The sequence below is a fragment of the Stigmatopora argus genome, chromosome 21, assembly GCF_051989625.1.
Source record: "Stigmatopora argus isolate UIUO_Sarg chromosome 21, RoL_Sarg_1.0, whole genome shotgun sequence".
NCBI lineage: Eukaryota > Metazoa > Chordata > Actinopteri > Syngnathiformes > Syngnathidae > Stigmatopora > Stigmatopora argus.
This window is the reverse complement of record NC_135407.1, coordinates 4,023,049-4,040,696: the sequence shown is the minus strand read 5'-3', so window position 1 is coordinate 4,040,696 and position 17,648 is coordinate 4,023,049. Positions and strand designations below refer to the sequence as shown.

At 41.3% G+C, this 17,648-nt stretch overlaps 1 protein-coding gene and 1 long non-coding RNA gene across 7 annotated transcripts in view; both read right to left on the bottom strand.

The window, feature by feature from the left end:
• Positions 1-2,440: 2,440 nt before the first annotated feature.
• Positions 2,441-7,369, bottom strand: LOC144066758 (uncharacterized). The gene is made up of 3 exons (XR_013297715.1): positions 7,246-7,369; positions 7,023-7,156; positions 2,441-2,482 (listed from the first exon to the last, which is right to left on the bottom strand). It is a non-coding gene; the product is annotated as an uncharacterized LOC144066758 (long non-coding RNA).
• A 797-nt stretch (positions 7,370-8,166) lies between these two features.
• Positions 8,167-17,648, bottom strand: part of csmd3b (CUB and Sushi multiple domains 3b) — a 185,887-nt gene continuing 176,405 nt past the window's right edge. For all 6 annotated transcript variants that reach the window (XM_077590441.1, XM_077590443.1, XM_077590445.1 and 3 more), the window contains 12 exons: positions 16,614-16,793; positions 16,373-16,546; positions 15,936-16,109; positions 13,707-13,780; positions 13,534-13,645; positions 13,268-13,447; positions 12,800-12,859; positions 11,626-11,784; positions 11,181-11,317; positions 10,570-10,657; positions 10,355-10,490; positions 8,167-10,170 (listed from right to left, as the gene is read on the bottom strand). In XM_077590441.1, coding sequence (XP_077446567.1) covers positions 10,011-10,170; positions 10,355-10,490; positions 10,570-10,657; positions 11,181-11,317; positions 11,626-11,784; positions 12,800-12,859; positions 13,268-13,447; positions 13,534-13,645; positions 13,707-13,780; positions 15,936-16,109; positions 16,373-16,546; positions 16,614-16,793 — 1,634 coding nt within the window. In that variant the 3' untranslated portion in view covers positions 8,167-10,010. The remainder of the gene's footprint in view (positions 10,171-10,354; positions 10,491-10,569; positions 10,658-11,180; positions 11,318-11,625; positions 11,785-12,799; positions 12,860-13,267; positions 13,448-13,533; positions 13,646-13,706; positions 13,781-15,935; positions 16,110-16,372; positions 16,547-16,613; positions 16,794-17,648) is intronic.

Genomic DNA, 17,648 nt, shown 5'->3' with positions numbered 1-17,648 from the left:
AATCTGGGGGTAACCGGGGGTCCTTATGCACAAAATGACTCCAAAGTAGTTCCCTTCTATTAGACATAACTTTGGTTGATCTTTGAATGCAATCATCTACATGCAAGAAAAAGTGTTTACTTCCTTCTTGCTGCTAACAAGCTTTGGAGAAAGAAAAAAAATCAAATTTCCCTTTAGCCGAGGGTGATCATGGGGTTCCTCCGTTCGAATTCCCAATTAAGAAGTGGCCTGGCTAAGGCACAGACGTTGTTTTTTAAGTCGAAAAGTGCCTTCGCGTGCGTCCCTGCTTTCAATGCTCCCTGGAGACAAACCCTAGCAAAAGATATCCCGGTGCACATTTAAGCGAGACCATGAAAAAAGTGGCAAGTGATAGTGCAGTTTAAGACGCTAACATAGCGCAATTATCACGTGGCCGTCGCTCGCGGCCTCTCATCAGCGCCCCAAGGGCTTCTTTGCCGGTCTTTTAGCGGCAGCCTGACAGGCGATTGCTCGGCTTTCCAGTTAATTAAAGGGAAAAACATGGCCTTTGCTAAGCGCCCAGTCGCACCCGGCCTGCATAATGGGACGTAATTAACTTCCCCCCGCGTCGTTACTTCACTTCAAAAGGCACGCTTGCGAGGCAGCCGCTGCCACGGCTTGTGTTTATATTAAGGATTTGGACTTTATCGCGACGGGTACGGTGGACCGACCTTAAGGCGATGTAGACGATGGCCGGCACCAACCTGAACCCAAATACGTGAGAGAGACGATAAAGTTTGGGCATTATACGTGTCCTAAAAATACAACTTTAACCTTGGCTGCAGAGGCAAAAATATTTACTTTGAATGTTTGTGTAACGCACATCATTAGTTCTTGTGTACCTAAATTACATTTATTTATGATGAACTGTTTTTAAACAAGTTTTCATTTTCTTTTTAAATATATATGTTATAGATTTTAATTAAATCATGAAGTACAGTTTTTTTTATAATACAGTTACACAATTTTACTGTTCAGTGTGCAAAAATGTTAACAATAATACACAGGTTTTAGTGAATACAGGGGTGCTGCTTACTGTATGTGGTTCTTTGAGAGCTTAGGAATTGTCAAAATGGTGCTAAGCTATACTATTTGATGAAGCCACACACATCACAATGTTCAATTTCTCTAGTTAAAAATCTCTCTCAAATCCTCCCGTTAGATTTTTGGATGATTTACGCATGTTTTGTTTTGCTGCGCAAATTTCAACGTAATTTTGCGGTAGAAATGCTCACATTTAACCTTTATATCTCATGAACTGACGAATAAAAAAATGGCTACGTGTCATCACTGTACATTAGTAAGATAGACACCCTTATTTGGGAATCTATTCTCCCCCAGAAGTTACAAAACGTCGCAGGTGACGTCCGATCGGCCCGAAGAGATCAGCCATGGTGGCGGGGGGCACCTCGGGTCACACTCGAGCGTGCGTGGGGTGAACTCAGCCAGGCGAACGCATGTCGCTGAGACTTCTTCCAGGGATGAATTTACATCCGTGCCAATTAGACTGGAAAAAATGATTGGCTGCTCGCGACATCGAAGTAAAGAGCGTCCCGGCGTTCCTCGATTCAAGAAGCTATCCCTTGCCCGCCCCATCGCGGCGCGTCAAGAGACGCACCTCTGCCGTGTCACATGTGATTTACTGTGTGGCGGACCACCTCGCGACCCCCTCCCTTTAAGTGTGTGTGCATGGCTGGAGAGGGGAAACGGTGAGGCTCCTCGTAGAGCGATCCGTGTGTAAACATTGTGTTTTCCCCGTGTGTTTTTGCACACACATACTGAGATTCGGCGTAATAGCGCTTGTAAAAATAACAGCTCGGCCCCGTGTTATTGCTGCCGCTATGCCACGCTGCCAAGAAAGCCAGTTTGATGTCTGTGAGGCTGGCAGGCCACACTGCGTGCTCCGGCGCCACCCAGCCCCCCAATACAAGCCTACAGGGTGGGGGGTGGGACAAGTGAGCCCTAGCATATGGAGCCTACATAAACAGGCTGGCTATCAAATACATGAAGCCCGTTGCTTTAAACTTGCCACGGATGCACGGTTCTAAAGGCAATTCTGCGTAGCCCTTGGTTGCGTTTGTCAAAAGCCATCGAAATGACGTCGGCCGGCGGAATTTTTTCAGCTGGTGAGCGTGAAAGTGGGTCATGAGATCTCGCGAAATAAAGGGGAAATGTTGATCTAACAAGAATGACATTTTACAGGCAAGGCCACGCCGGATTACTTTGTTTGGAGAAAAAAAAAAGGGTTGAACGAGGTAATGTTTGGTCGTGATAACATTGGGATTTTTACCATTTGGGTTTAGCATAAACAGGACAGAATTACTGGAGAAATATACATATAATGCAACAACCCTAACAGTTCTTAAAAGATACCTTAAATAACACATTTTGTCAGATTGAAACGCTTCAACTCACCCCATATTTTTTTTCAGATGTAACAAGATGGAGCCATAGCAGTGTTGACCTGAAAAATACAAATAATTATTAGACAACTTCTCTAAAAACAGCAGTAACTTGGGGAACACATGTATATGAAAATTTGAATATTTTAGTTTATTTTCTTGAAATAATTTAGTAGTCGTGCTGCTTTCTGTCTCAACATGAAGTCAAACACGTCAGTTTTTGTGCATTTTACTTGCGAAATCAAAAACGTAAGACGAGTTGTTTGTAAAAACTACAAACAATGTGCCACTGTCATCAGTCAAAAAGTAACAAGTCAAATGAAACAAACTCTGTTTTCAATTTCCCTCCCAAAACGTCTGGAGGTATCTGCCATCGTTTCAAAAAAAGTAGAAGGGGAAAAAAGGAAATCATCCAATTTAGAAAAAAAAAAGTAAGAGAAAAATTGAAGCCCACCAATTATGAGTAATTACCACTTTGGCTCTCAACATGGTGGAATGATTTGATTCCTTTCACAGGGTCGTCTGGTTTAGCTCAACACAGACATGCGAGTCTGCCTCGTGTTAGTCTGCGGTGACGGCGGCGAATGCCATCGTTTGGCGCAGATAAAAGCCACTCACACACAAAAAAAAAAAAGATGACGCGGTGGGCGAGTGGGATGTGCGGGCGAGAAATCACAGACGCTGGGTGGGGGGGATGAAGAGCAGGTATTCACTCGAATGAATACAGCGGAGGGTGTCAGGCTTTTTCTCTCTCAATAGATGATTGTGTTAACGATTCAAACCTAAGGACAAGGTCCCATTTGCCAGGAGTGGAAACAAGTGCTAAACTACATTTCAGTGCAAAGATACTCACATAAAAAACATGGTCTGGATTGAACGGAGCGTCGCAACTGAAATAGCCTCTCAAGTTGGACGAGACACAAACTAGTTTGTTGTGGTGACTAAAAACTGGAAACCCAGTTGAACCGTGTCACAACGTCACAAATCCAAAACAACTATGGTGTATAACAATTGTGTTTCTGGGCATGAAAGAAGATCCAGTCAAACCCTGAATTTTTCATTTCCAAAATCGCCTGGAGAATCAGTGACTTAAATATGTTCGTAATTGTCCCTTGAGATACATTACTTGGAATACTGAACAGTGGGACAGACACAGGTGTGTTTCAAAGTTTAAAAAAGGTCAATGTAATCTTTCCCTGGATAAGTTACATGAACATTTAAGGACAGCAATCAGCAAATTGTCATTTTAGATTCTGCACCTTTTCGCTGATACGTAGTTAGATCAACACATTGAAAAGGTCATAGACCCCACTTCCAGAACGATCGCAGAATGGAAAATACACACCGACACACACCCAAACATTCCAACTGACTTGTGCTGCTGCCTTTTTTGATGGATCCCACTCACACATGGCAACGCATTGATTTTCCCGTCCGTGTCTCTGAGCTGCAGCGTGGAGAAATCCATTAAGGCTTTCCAGCAACTGACTGACGGGCCTTGACGGGCCGGCGCTCTCGGGGCGCGCCCGCCTCGCCGACTGGCAGGTCGACACTTAAACAAGCCCCTGCGCCCGGCGTAATAGTTTAAAACACTTTCAATTACCCGAGTCAAACAAATCCTGCAAACGAGTGATCCGATGCCGCCCGCCAATCGTTTGCCTCGTCTCGTATCAGACATCTAAACGGGGTTCAGTTCAATGGAGCCAATGACAGTCGAGAAGGAGGAGTGCTGAGTTTTTGGTTGGGATAAAGAATTATGTTATTTGTAGATAAATGTCTACTTCAAATTAGAGCAAGGCAAAACGATTAAATTTTCAAAGGTGAACATTATAAGAGGCTGCCAACCAAATAGTGTGACAGTTGAATGGGCAATTCAATCACCTGATCTGAACCCAACTGAACATGCATTTCAGCTGCCGATGACAAAACTAAAGGGAAAAAGGCCCAATGACATGAATACTATAGATATTTGCAGTAGAGGCCTATTGGCATATGCATTTAATAATATTGGGTTCTATATCAATATTTCTCAGAGAAAACGGAAAACATTCAACCAGTCAAGTTATATATCACGAAGCCATTATCCTGTATTTACACTTATTTTGTGGCATGGCATAGGAAACACCAACGAGCAGGTTTTCAAAGCAGCGGTCTTCATCGCTAATACGGAAACACAACAAAAAAACATTGAGCTCATTGGACGTTTGTCCTTGAGTCGTCAGTCTAGGGAAAATTAATAAATAGCCAAGGTCGACCTCCTTTAACATTTCTGTTCAAGGGCCATAATGCATCAGTAAGTTATCAGAATAATAAAACATTTTATGACAACTTTTTATCACAGCCAAATGACCACCGTGTTGATATCCAATGTATCATAAACGACGACACTGTCACAAAACATACCAAAAATTCATTCATAGTCTGTACCGCTTATCCTCAACATTACTTAAGTGCCCAACATGTACTTTTGGAAAAAAATAAATTATAGCCCCGAGTGGTTCAACAGGCCAAATCCAACAATTCCAACTCATGCGAAGGAACGACAGCGCAAAACTTCAATGTTACTTTTCAATCCAATTGTATACAAGATTAAGAAAAACTAAAATATAACATAAAAGCAAAGTGGAAAAATGACACAATGGTGACAAATGGCGTTCTTGTTATCGCTTTGTGGGTCAATACAAGTAGGCGCCATGGTGGAACGCGTCATGTAAGGTGAGCCCACCTCCCGAGGCCTCCAACGCTATTGATTTGTGTCCCGGTGAGGATGTGGCGGCCATTTAATCAAACAGGGTAGCAGCGCCATGTCGGACACGGATGAGCTTGTCTCGCTCATCGATTGGTCACGCCGACCGCTTTCAAGGCCGAGGGGAGCCGCTGCTACATGGACCCGCATTCGGAAAAGTAGTGGATAGTGCAATCTCAGTAATTGCCCACATTTTGCTCATTATGGTTAAAAAACAACAACAACAAACAAGTCTAATCACAGCAAGCTTAATCTCACAATATTTGTAGCCCACTCATTTCAGCGCCTCCTTTAGGTTATTGTTGTAAAGCACATTTCAGAAGTAAAGGGGAGTTAAAGTTAAAAGTACAATTCTGAATGTCAAAATGTCTTTACCATCATATTTTAAAATAATAGCCTTCAAAGTAAAATTGTTTTACTGGTAATATTTAAATTGATTACTCTAAATACACACAGCTATCCAAGTGTTATATTTCATTAGTTCTTCCGATACTATGATTTGTTTCTTCTATGATGTATATGCAGTGTACATAAAACTAAAACAAGACGTAAAAATTACATTTATACTGTAATTGTTTTCCATTTCCAAAGCTGGCAATTAAAAAAGCTAACAATTATGCATGGAGGTCATCACAAACAGCATAAATAAGCACAAATATAATGAAACATATAGTGCATCAAAAGAGAGCAGATTTGATATGACAATACTGCCAATTAAAAATTTATCCTACTCAGTCTACAATAAATAGAGAAATAAATATATAAAACAGAGTGATGATCAAGGCCAGCTGATTTCCGCAATGAATGCATAATTAATGTGGCTGCTACAAAACATCGTTCTGTTCGCTCGCCCGATTCCTTTATTGAAATAAAACGCCCCAGAGGCATAAATAAGACATATATAAGAATTAAAAAATAACCATCAAATATAGCGTGTCACATAAGAAAGCAGTTGAAAATATATTAATTATTTTTTCAAATACCTCAATAATTTCCTGACGTATATGTCTTGAACATTTTATATATAAAAAAACGTTATATCAACAAAATGGGCATCATATATTGTCATACACAGCACTGGCTGTTGGAATACTTGGGAGGTGTGCTGCTCCCATCTAGAGGATGTTAACTGTATTACATAGTGTCCTATACAGAAAAATTACATTTAGAAAAAAGATCAATCATCATATATGCTAAAACTGAAGGCAACTCCAAACAAAATTTTAGGAGTCCGAAAGATCATTTGTTAATGCTAAATTAAAGACACTGTGTCAAATAATTGATTTCATACTTCAAACCGATTCTTCTTATAATCCCTAGATAGGCCTTCACAAAATATTGAAGTGCTCATGTTTAAACAATAATTAATATCAGACTCTCTTGTTTTGCATTTCTTTCGAGGCATATTGGTTATTATTGTCCGGTAACGCACCGCCCTAAGTACTTTGGCGTCACCTAGTGGCCTATTAGAGTAAAACTGAAGTAAGAAAACTACAGAACGAAAAGGCTATTTAGGGTTAATTTCAATCGGATATGACAAAATCAACTAAGCGCGTGTAAAATGGCCATGTGCAATATTAATTATTTTACATCTATAGCCGATCGTGACCGAAATTCATATTTTATTCAGAAACTGTTTTACCAAGTGTTGATTGTATTAATTTACGTACTGCGTCAACTATTCTCCTGTTTCTCACTCTAGCAAGCGTGAAAGTGGTCTGCAATGCAAGTTTTGATCACTAAAAAGTTACATTTTAACGGGATCAACTACAATCACAAGAATTAATTCCACACATCACATGACCATAATGCAGTTAATAGGGATAAAATAGTGAATATACTTTAACTAGACGTACCTGCACCAGGATGTTGTCACTTTTGGAGAACTCAAAACAAATGAGATGGATTTAAAAAAAGAAAAACAAGGAGAAAAGAAAAGAATGAAAGAAAATTAAAAAAAAGAGCGTCCACGCCAGTTAAACGCCACCACCTGCAGAAAATACAGGTGACAAATTAACACAATCTAGCAGCAGTTTGCACCACGATAAGCACAATGGACTTCACGTAACTTGGACTTACCGTTTATTCGGCACAAACTTTACAAAATAGGGATTGATCGTGGCCAAAGTGGTCCCAAAAGGAGAAAGAAATGGTAGTGGCGTGTGGTTCCGTTTGGACGTGCGCTCCAACAGTTAGTCGCGGCTATGACGTAATTGACAATGCGACGTAACCTTCAGATTAGTGATGATTTTTTCCAATGTATTACATAGTGCCATTGGCGTTACTATTTTTTTTTATTAAATAAATTACAGGTTAAAATATCATTCTAGAATAAAACAGTCTGTGAACGTCGTTCACAAGCATGAGAGGGGGAAATTTCACCAGATTTATCTTATTTATCTTATTTGTGCACTTTGTGGTGAAGCTTTAAATCTCATTACATATGGTTGTATAATGATAATAAAAGCATTCAATTCAATTCAATGCAATGCAATTTTGTTCACCATTAGCAACTTCAATTTTCAATGTACGTAGTTTTTAAAAAATAAATAAAACTCAAGGGTTGACATTGGTCTATTGACCCCATTGACTGATCCAGAATGTTAATACAAAAGCATCTATCACAGCACAAAGACAAATGTCAAATTCATACATTCAACACACATTTTGAACAAACTTTCTCCAAAATGCAAAACTTAGTGATTTATCTTCTTGTCAGCCCTTAACAATTCTCTTTGAGATTTTTTAAGTTAAAAGGGGGCACAACAGCCACAACCTCCCAAAAAGTACACAAATTTTGTTGATAAAATCCCCATACAGAAAATGAACAGGCTAAAGTTTGGGGACTTTATCACAAGGTTGAGATAGTGAAAGAGTTTTCATCCTCATGTGCAAGTTTTTAGTTATTTTTGTCACCCTTTGAATGATTTTTTGGGGGAAAAAATATAAAACATGAACCCCAACCCAAAGTCCCAAAACACAAAGAAAAAGACATGTTAATTAAAAAAGGTAGTAGCCTTTTTTAATCTTACATTGCATTGAAAATTTACATAATAGATTCATTACATTTTACAAATAATCTGACCATAAAAATATATTTCTGTACAAAACACTTTTTTGTAGTTATGTCTTTTAAGCAGTTTTTTTTCTCTTCTCAATAAGGATATTTCTAGTGTCCATCAAGGAGTGGCAAAGAACTTGAACGTACTTGGGTGGGTCTTCAATTCAATCTTGTTAGCAGGTAACTGGGAAAAGCTTGTGGGTTGGTGGGAGTAAAATGCCATTGAAACTGGGATCTCCCCCAATTTTCTTTAATTTTTTTGGTAGGCACTGTGTCATATTCATAGTGAAAACCAAAACCATAACATCAACAACATATACACGATGACAATCACTCAAATACTGGCCAAATGAGGGTGGATAAAATCTTTTTTTTCAGTTTGTTTCTGGAACAATTTAAAGAAAGAAAATGCAAACCACGGCACAGAGTAAAGAAAGCCTTAAAAAACGGACCAATTTTCCCCTTGTGGCAATTATTAAGAGGGACTGCGTTAGATTTGTATGCATGATTTCCTCAACCTTTGAATGGAAATAACTGTGAACGTGAGACAGAAATAATAAGGCTTGCATTTCTTGAAATGCACAGTCAGAGAAAATCACTTTGTTCTCCACCAGGCATTCAATTGTTGATAATAAATTTGCTCAAAATAGGATTTGGGGAATAATCCAGTTTTGAAAGCCTGTGTAAAAGGTTTTGTATACCATTAATCCCTCACAAATGTATCACTTTTGCATCAGAAAATATCACAGAACCTTCCATTTTCCATGACCACAAAGCGATTCACATGTGCTACTTCACATTCTAGGAAAGAAATGTAATGTATTAAAAGAAAGGAAAAAATGTGCGGTTGGCCGAAAAGTGTTTTTCGGAAAACCTATATTATATTTAAATTCTTCTGCTATGATGTGTCTTGGCCTCACTCGCCCTCATGGCAAATATATAGCACAAAAATATAAGTGGTGACCACTGGCGAATATATATTTTGATATATATTCGCAATAGATTTACAAATCAGAAGATTCTGCAAATAGTACCAAATAAAGGAGAAAGCACTCGCGGAGTGCAGGATCTTGGTGGAACCGTGGCGGCGGTCCACATTCGCAGGGCGGCAAACCCTGATTCTGGTGAAGTTTCCCACGGCGGTGATATTTCAAGCTCGCCGCAGTTTCTGTCTGGGCCAATCCCGTTCAAGCGTCCCGTTCTTTCGGTTCTCTGGTGCAGACAGGAAGCATTTCCTGTCCGATGTGCTTTAGGGCCAAAGGCAGAACGTACGTAGGTCTCTTTCTCTTTCTGATTGGTCCACCTGGCTTCGGAGTCTTTTGGATTTGAATGAATCGGGAACATCCGGCATTCTGAAAACAGCTCCGAGTTTTAGCTTTTCTCCGATTAGCCGCGAGGCCATTTGAAGCATCTCCGTAGACGTTTGGCTTAATCGACTTCCAGTTCAGTTTAGGGTTGTCTGCATCTCCTCAGCCTTTCCGTCCACCGGAACGGGAAAGGAGTGGTTTAAGCATTCGGTGAGTCAGCCTTCCTACTTCTCTCATCTGCTCCACTGGGGCCTGGGCTCCCTTTTGACTTTAATCCGCCGTTCACTCAGGATTAAGGCCGTCGTCTCCAGGGCTGCCCTTATCCCTTCATTTTCCTATGAGTTTTTTTTCCTCTCCCTGTGTTATAAAAACTTTTGCTACTCTCCGCAATTCGAGATTCCGACTAGGCGGCCGAGGCCAGTCTGAATGCCGCCGACAAGTGTTTACCCTTCCGGCTCCCGTCTGGTTTGGAAACCTCAGACCATGGTGCAGACGGTGTTGAGATTAGGGTCGAAACGGACCGCCTTACCCTCCACCGCTTTGGCGTTGGTGTTGTACATAGGGTTCTCAAAGGCGGCCTGCCCGTTGTTGTTCTCGTGGACCGAGCACCCCGTGAACTGGGTCTTCGGTGTGGTCCTGCGACACAAAGAAAAGCGATGAAATAACAACAGACTATCTAAAGAGATTCAAAATCAGAAATGCCAACATGACATTTTTAAAAAAATATGTCATGGGATTCCAGATTGAAGTGAAGTTTCTGAGGTGAGAGTTTAATCATGTAAATGGTAAGCAAATATTGACACGGTTCTATAGTGCAAACCTTTGTTTGTAGAGATAAAAGCCAAAGCCTGTGAAGATGAGCGCAAAGAAAGGCACCAAGATTGCAATGGCCACCGAGCTGCTGTTGGTGCCCAGCTGAGGTGGATGCGAATTCTGACTCTCCGACATGTTGAGACCTGCAAACCAAGCAAAATCCCACGTTCACCATCACCGTCATCGGTCGCCTTCATCGATTTAATTGGCGAGGACATATACCAAGTCGCTGGAGTCCAAATTGTCCGTAGTCTTTTCCCTGAATGAAACCCTGGAACACGTAACTGGAACCATCAGGTTCAGCGGACACCTGCAAAGTAAAACAACAACAAAATACATTTAAGGCAAGGGTGTCAGACTCGGGTTGGTTCGCGGGCCGCGTTAACGTCAACTCGATTCCATGTGGGCCGGACCATTTTAGATATAATAATAAGATTTTTTTATATAAATGGATTCAAAGAACTGGATTAAAAGCCCTGAACATTCAGTTTTTTATAGATCTGAACCAATGTTTTTTTAAAGCTTTTTTTTATATATTTTTAGATTTTACAAAATGATTTTTGAACTAAAAACAGAAAAAATGGATTAAAAAATTACAATTATTGATTTAAAAGGGGGAAAATCAATGTAATATACATCTATACTCTTCATTTTAATTTGATCCTAAAGCAGGCACTCATGATTGACTTTCCCGGGCCACACAAAATGATGCGGCGGGCCAGATTTGGCCCCCAGGCCGCCAGTTTGACACATGTGATTTAAGGTAAAATGATGTGCTTGTTTGGAGATTGTTGGGAATCAATATCTTCTTGAGGTTTCACATCGACACTTACAAATCCATCCATGGTCCACGAGTCTTCGATAATTTTGGCCGGGGAGATGGTCGATTCTTTGAGTTGACTTCCCTGCTGCACGTAGTTTACGTGGTACATCAGCAAAAGCAGACGTGCTTCAGAAGTCTTATAAAGCCCTGCAATTATTAAAAACATTCATTATATGCACGTTACCCTGATTCATAGCAAGAGACATTTTTACCAATGACTAAATGATGTCCCTTCATCTAACTGCATGTATTTATGTAAAATGTATCACCACGAAATTATTAACCAAAGAAGAAACTCCCATAAGAAGAGAAGACACCCTTTTGCGAATGTCACTAATTAATATGTAAAACGGCCTGCATTTTCTCTCATATCAAATGGAACACATTCCTACATGTTAAATAGGGTAATGTGTTTGTAATGTCTCTCATAGCCGGCAGCGGCGCGTGTTACATGCCTGATAGCAGCAGTTCCATGTTGCCGTTGTTCAGAGTGACGTTGACCCGGCCCGTGCTGGCGTTAAAACTGGTGATGCTTAGCGTCATGGGCTGCTTCCTCCCCCTGTAATTGTACGAGCCCTTCCAGATGTAGTTGGGGGCGAACACATCATCGGGAACTATGGAACAGGACGGGTAGATAAAACATTAAAAATGTGATCAAATATGAGCCGCTTACAACTACAATAGGCAAACTTTCTGATAAATACTAGTTTAAATTAGTTTATATGTTAACATATTGAGGAATTAAGTCATCCCACTATTTCTGAAAGTCTCATATATACCTGTAATGCAGTTAAAATGTTAAGAGAGCAAGCATATAGTTGGCATGGAAACCAAAAAGTCCATTAATGCTTCTTTAAAGTCCCCATAAAGTGAATATCAATCAATGCTAGTTTGATATGTTTGACATAATTGCTAAGAATATAAGCAAGAACTGAGGCCTATAATACTCATTTATGTAACATATTTTTTGTGTTTTTTAAGCTACTGCATACTTGTTCTGATAAATCTAAACTCTATGAACAATAAGTACCGTATTTTCCGCACTATAAGGCGATCCTTCAATGAATAGCCTATCTTCAAATTTGTTGTCTGCTGGCTTTTGAGAAAATATTTTAGTTGCTTGGTTTTAAGGATGGTGTTCAATGTTAAGCTTTGTCTTTAATTGATTTATGTCTGGTGTTCCATTTTCATTTACGTTGAGCACTTTGTTTTGGCCGTGGTTGTTTTTAAAGTCCTCCATCAATAAAAGTGAGTATGGATTCATCAATAAAATGTATCCCACTCCAAGTAGATAAGGTTTATTTTATGTCGGCCATGTACCGTCGCTGTAAGATAGTAAAAGGTAGCCTTGAGTGTACTCAAGTCAATGTAGCTTGATGGACTGTAGTAGAAGTAAAATAGCTGGTTATCATGCAGCAGATAATGCAGGCACTTGGGAATGACTTAAAATATTTGTTACAGTTGTGACTTCACATTTCCAAGCCTTTTGGTCCTTGCCAAAATGGTGACCTTTTGAGAAATTAATACTGTGTAACAAACAAAGCCGGCGGACAAGGAAGCAACGGTCACACTCGGCTGCCGTTATGATGTCTTGTGGGCTACAAATAACCAAGTGGAAGCGATACTAACCGTTCAGTTTGGGGCTCGGGGTTCCCATTGCTGGTTTAGCGGCTTTCTTTTTTTCTCCAGCTGCAAGTGGACAAAAAAATATGAATACACACTTGGCACGATTAGCCGAGTGGCGCACACTGATGACATGGAAATGGAGGGAGAATACGATACTGTGCCAGATGTCGGCTTAATGTCCCATTGATGCGGAAGGCAGAAAATTTGAATTCAGTGCTGGTCACATGATTTGCACTAATTGCTTATTCAGCCTTGGAAAAAGTCAACAAATTGGATTGTTATAAATCAGCCCGGTGAAAATGCAATGCATACTAATTTGATGTCTTTTTGGGGTTTTCTGTTGTTGAATTCTATTTCTCTGTATTATTTCATAGCCAAGTTCCTTTGAATTATAAGTTCAATTATGTTTGAACAACCTTTTCCTGTTTTGCACAATCGTCTTATTGCTGTGATGTTGTTTTCTTTTTTTACCGCGACATATGGGCATCTTTCCAGTCCAGGTGCCGTCACTCTTGCAGAGCCTGTGCTCGGAGCCCCCGGCCAGGAAGTAGCCGGGCTGGCAGCTGTACACGAGCGTGTATCCGAAGCCCACCAGGTCCATGCCCACCACGTCCACGTGGAGCGCGCTCTCCGGCTGCTTGCAAGCATGAGCTGCAGGTGGAAGACCGCAATTAAGTCGGATTTTCAGAGTTAAGAGGCCCAGGTCGACGTGATGTCGTCAAGACGGGGACGCTTACGAATACACTCTGGTTGCTTCCCGCTCCATCTCAGGTCTGGCTGGCAAGTTCTGGAGGAAGAGCCCTGGATCAGGTGACCAGGCTGGCACTGGAAGGACACGACACTGCCCACCTGGGAGATAATAAGACAATGATAAATATCTGTGGGGATACTTGAAGGTTTACTGAATTACCTTAAAGCCAAAGGTGCGGTTAAGGGAGCCGTATCTTGGCGTTCCAGGGTTGTCACAGCTCGTCCTGGTGGGCTCTGCAACAAAAAAAAACAGGGTACAAGTGTTACACCCCCGGTCCACTGTCCTCCTGTTGTCATAGCAACCGTGGCTGCCATTTATGAGCATGGCAGCAGGGGGTAGCAGAGCTTTACTGCAAAAACGGACATTTAGAAAATACTAAAAAGGAGGAAAAGAAAGTTAGGAGGTTCCAAGGAAAAAAAATTACATTCATCTGAAACGCAGGAAAATACTCACTAGGAAAATATCAATGTGTAATCCCCAAGAAAAACGTTTACAGACACAACAACTCTGCTCATAAAATATACAACACTCATAAACCCCAAAACAAATCAGCAACAAAACATCCCCATGAAAAATGTGCTTCACGGAAAATGTCAAACTAAACAAAAAGACCATACTTAAATCCCCCAACTCATATCACACGGACCAAAAATCACACATCCACTATATTCACAGAAAAAAAACATAATTCAGTAATCCCTCATTTATCACGGTTAATAGGTTTCAAGACCTGCCGCAGTAAATGAATGCCCGCAATATGTTTTTATGATGTCTATTTAATATTATTTGGACTTTTAAAAGCCTCTCTGTACTGTTATTTAACTTCTAAAGATTGACTCTAGTGTCCAGTGAAATAATCTCCCATTGTGACTGCCATTTCATGTTTGTGGTGCATCCGCTAAGTGGCAAGGTATTACTGCACACCTAAAAACCCTTTCGAAAAAACGAATGAGTACATTTCACCCTCTTTTCTTTGCTCATTGTCCTCACCCACAGCTCATCTATACTTAACCTCTTTCTTCTTCTCCACTCATGAACCTCATTTTTTTCCATGCTTCTTCACCATCCTCTTTCCATTCCTGCACATTCCAGCCAAAGTCTTTCCCCTTTGCTTCATCCTTTTTCTCTAAATGGGCACAGCTATCCATATTTTGCTCCTAATTCAGCTTTCTCCATTATTCCTTAGCTTTCTGTGTCCTCTGCGTCATGCTTTGCTTCTCCTTCAACTCTGCTCCCATCTCCTCCCCGAAACCATCCCAACACAAAGATTGAAAATTGCGCAGCAGTGCGTGTCTCGAAAGCGCATGCGTGCGTCAAGACGTTGTCTCGTCCCATCCTTCTACTTGGAGTCACCTACGAGAGCGTCATAGAATACAAAGTACGCGAGCGTGTATAAGTGCATTTCTCAAGCTTGGTGATGAGTCAGCGCCTACTTGAAGCTGAAGCCCCTTGCTCGCAAATCACACCCGTGTGTGAAGTGGCACTCCAAGTGTCGCGTGTGCTTAGCCTTCGTCTAAATATGCGCGCACTTTCTTGACCTCATTTCATCTCAAATATGCGCACTAACCGTAACGTGACTAGAAAATCCCTGCAATTTTTGGAAAGTCACTTTTGCTATCTAGGTAACCCAACTTTTAAGCAAAAAAAAAAAAAGAAGTCTTTATTTCTGGCTGCTTTTCTTGGTCTGTAGTGAGCAGGAGTCCCAAAATTCAATAAAAATATATTTTAATAATACTGGGCTTAATCCTGGCTCAGTGTGCAAAAAAAAAAGCTAACACCATTAGCCCTTCCTTCCAGAAAACCCAGGCGGCGACCAGTCTTTTATCCCATCGTCATCATTTACAACACCTCTGGCTAGTCAGCTATCGTTATTATTCGTGATCCATCCGTGTGAGTTGCACTTTGATGAGCAGCAACCGGCGTAACTGGGAGTGAAGGCCTGCTAAACGCCACACGTGGGTGAGCCCTTAATTGCCCAGATCGTTAAGGCAGAGCGATATAAGACACCGGAGTTAGTGGCGTTTGAAGCCATAGCGCCTCCTCGCTGAGTAACAAACGGGTCAAAAGAAAAGCATCCGCTGCCAAATAATGTGCTACAAACCCGCGCTGACTAAACACGTTCAAAGCAACAATGTTCGTCTTTGTATATGACAAAGAATTATTGATTTAAATAAGACGAGAGTGGCACAAATGGAATAGTTCCGCATGACCCAGCTAGTTAATTGCAACCTGATATAATCAGTCAACAATTGACCTTAACCGATACTAATAATAGGATGAATGTTGTTAGGTTTCATGCATCGTTCACTAAAAGGTCAACAAAAAAAATCACATAAAAAATGACAATATAATAGATACACAAATTCAATATTAAACCAAAATAAGTACCTATACAGCGTGATTGCGTGCCGCTCCAGCTTCCATCACTTTGGCAAAGCCTGGTCGCCGTGCCAACCAGAATTAGAGGCGGGGCACAGGAGAAGGTCACTTCCGATTGGTAAATAAAACTCCGCCCCTCTCGGGAACCGCCCGCCAGCGTACCGGGGTCGCCGCAGAACTTGGCTGCAAGTTACAAACACATACCTGTCAACCTCTGCCGATAACTGCCCTTATAAATGATTATGATTCCCCTTACAAACCCCCAAAAAACCTTACAAACACCGTACGAGTCGTACGGTGTTTGTAAGGTTTTTTTGGGGTTTGTAAGGGGAATCATAATCATTTATAAGGGCAGTTATCGGCAGAGGTTGACAGGTATGCAAACAAAAACCGCAATCTAGCCTCGGCGTGCCGGTGAAATGCATTGTGGGTCGGTCGGGCCTTACGCAAGCACTGCGGCAGCATCCCGCTCCAGCTGCCGTTGGCAACGCAGCTGAGCACGGCCGGGAAGGAGAGCTCGTAACCCGGAGAGCAGCTGTAGCTAACGCTGCTGCCCCACTCAAAGTCACTTCCTTGCAAGACCCCGTTGCTGACAGTTGAGGGGGTCGGGCATGTCACCGCTATATTTTTTTAAAATGAAGGAGCATGAATGACCGGAAAAAGTTGGGATATTGCAGTAACCATTACCTGCACATAGGGGCATATTCCCACTCCACGTGCCATTTTGAGTGCACATCCTAACAGGCGAACCGTCCTCCTCCATCCTGTAACCGGGCTGACACTGAAAGGTCACGTTCTGGCCGATGGTGAAGTCTTCGCCGTAACGGAGTCCATTGGCCGGAACGCCCGGATCGCCGCAGTTTATCACTTCAAAATGGTAGAAAAGAGAAGATCAGGGTTAGATTTAGGAGCAGGGTTAGCATTTGGACTTTGGACCCTGCCCATTCATTGCCCGATATTAGGAGGGATCTCATTTCCTTTAGTGGCTGGAAGTCAAGCGATGCCTGGGAGTCTCTTCGGAATCACATTAACATTCCCTTGACTGTACCTATAAAGCCCCGTCCTTCATAGCCTAATAGCTATTTGAAATTCCTCTAAGGCCACCATTGGATGCGGACATGATTATTAATAGATGCCCTGTCATCTTCCTGTACATCGGGCAGGGGGGGAATCTTGCGTCCCATTGGGGGCAATTTGAATCTTCATCAAGTCCAACACCAGATTTGCATACAATCATGTACAGTATTGCAAAATAGTGAGTAAGTTTGTCATTATTTGATTGTTTCATGGAGCAACACTGAAGAAATGTGTACTTTCAGCGATTCAATGCATCTCGACATGAAGCAAAAATATGTGTTTTGTCGTGTTATGGATGTGGCATGTTGTACTTGACATCTGTTCTCTATCTTTAGTCCGTTAAGCCAATTAGCTAAAGTAAATGCTACTCACATTTACACGCAGCATTCTTTAAGATCGGAAAGAAAAGGCGCATTACTCAGGGATGGGAATTATTTAGAGCAAAGTTAGGCGGGTGGGTAATAATAACATGTCCGCAGTTTGGCATGGCTGCAAGGCAAAAGATTTAATAGGAAATATTTTGCTTCTGGGGAATCTAGAAAATCCACTCTTTTGACCTCAAAGCATCTTTAAGTTTAAATAAAGAGGGAGTTAGAAAAAAACATGAACCGTTGCAAAGTTAATTTAATTATCTTGTATTGCTTA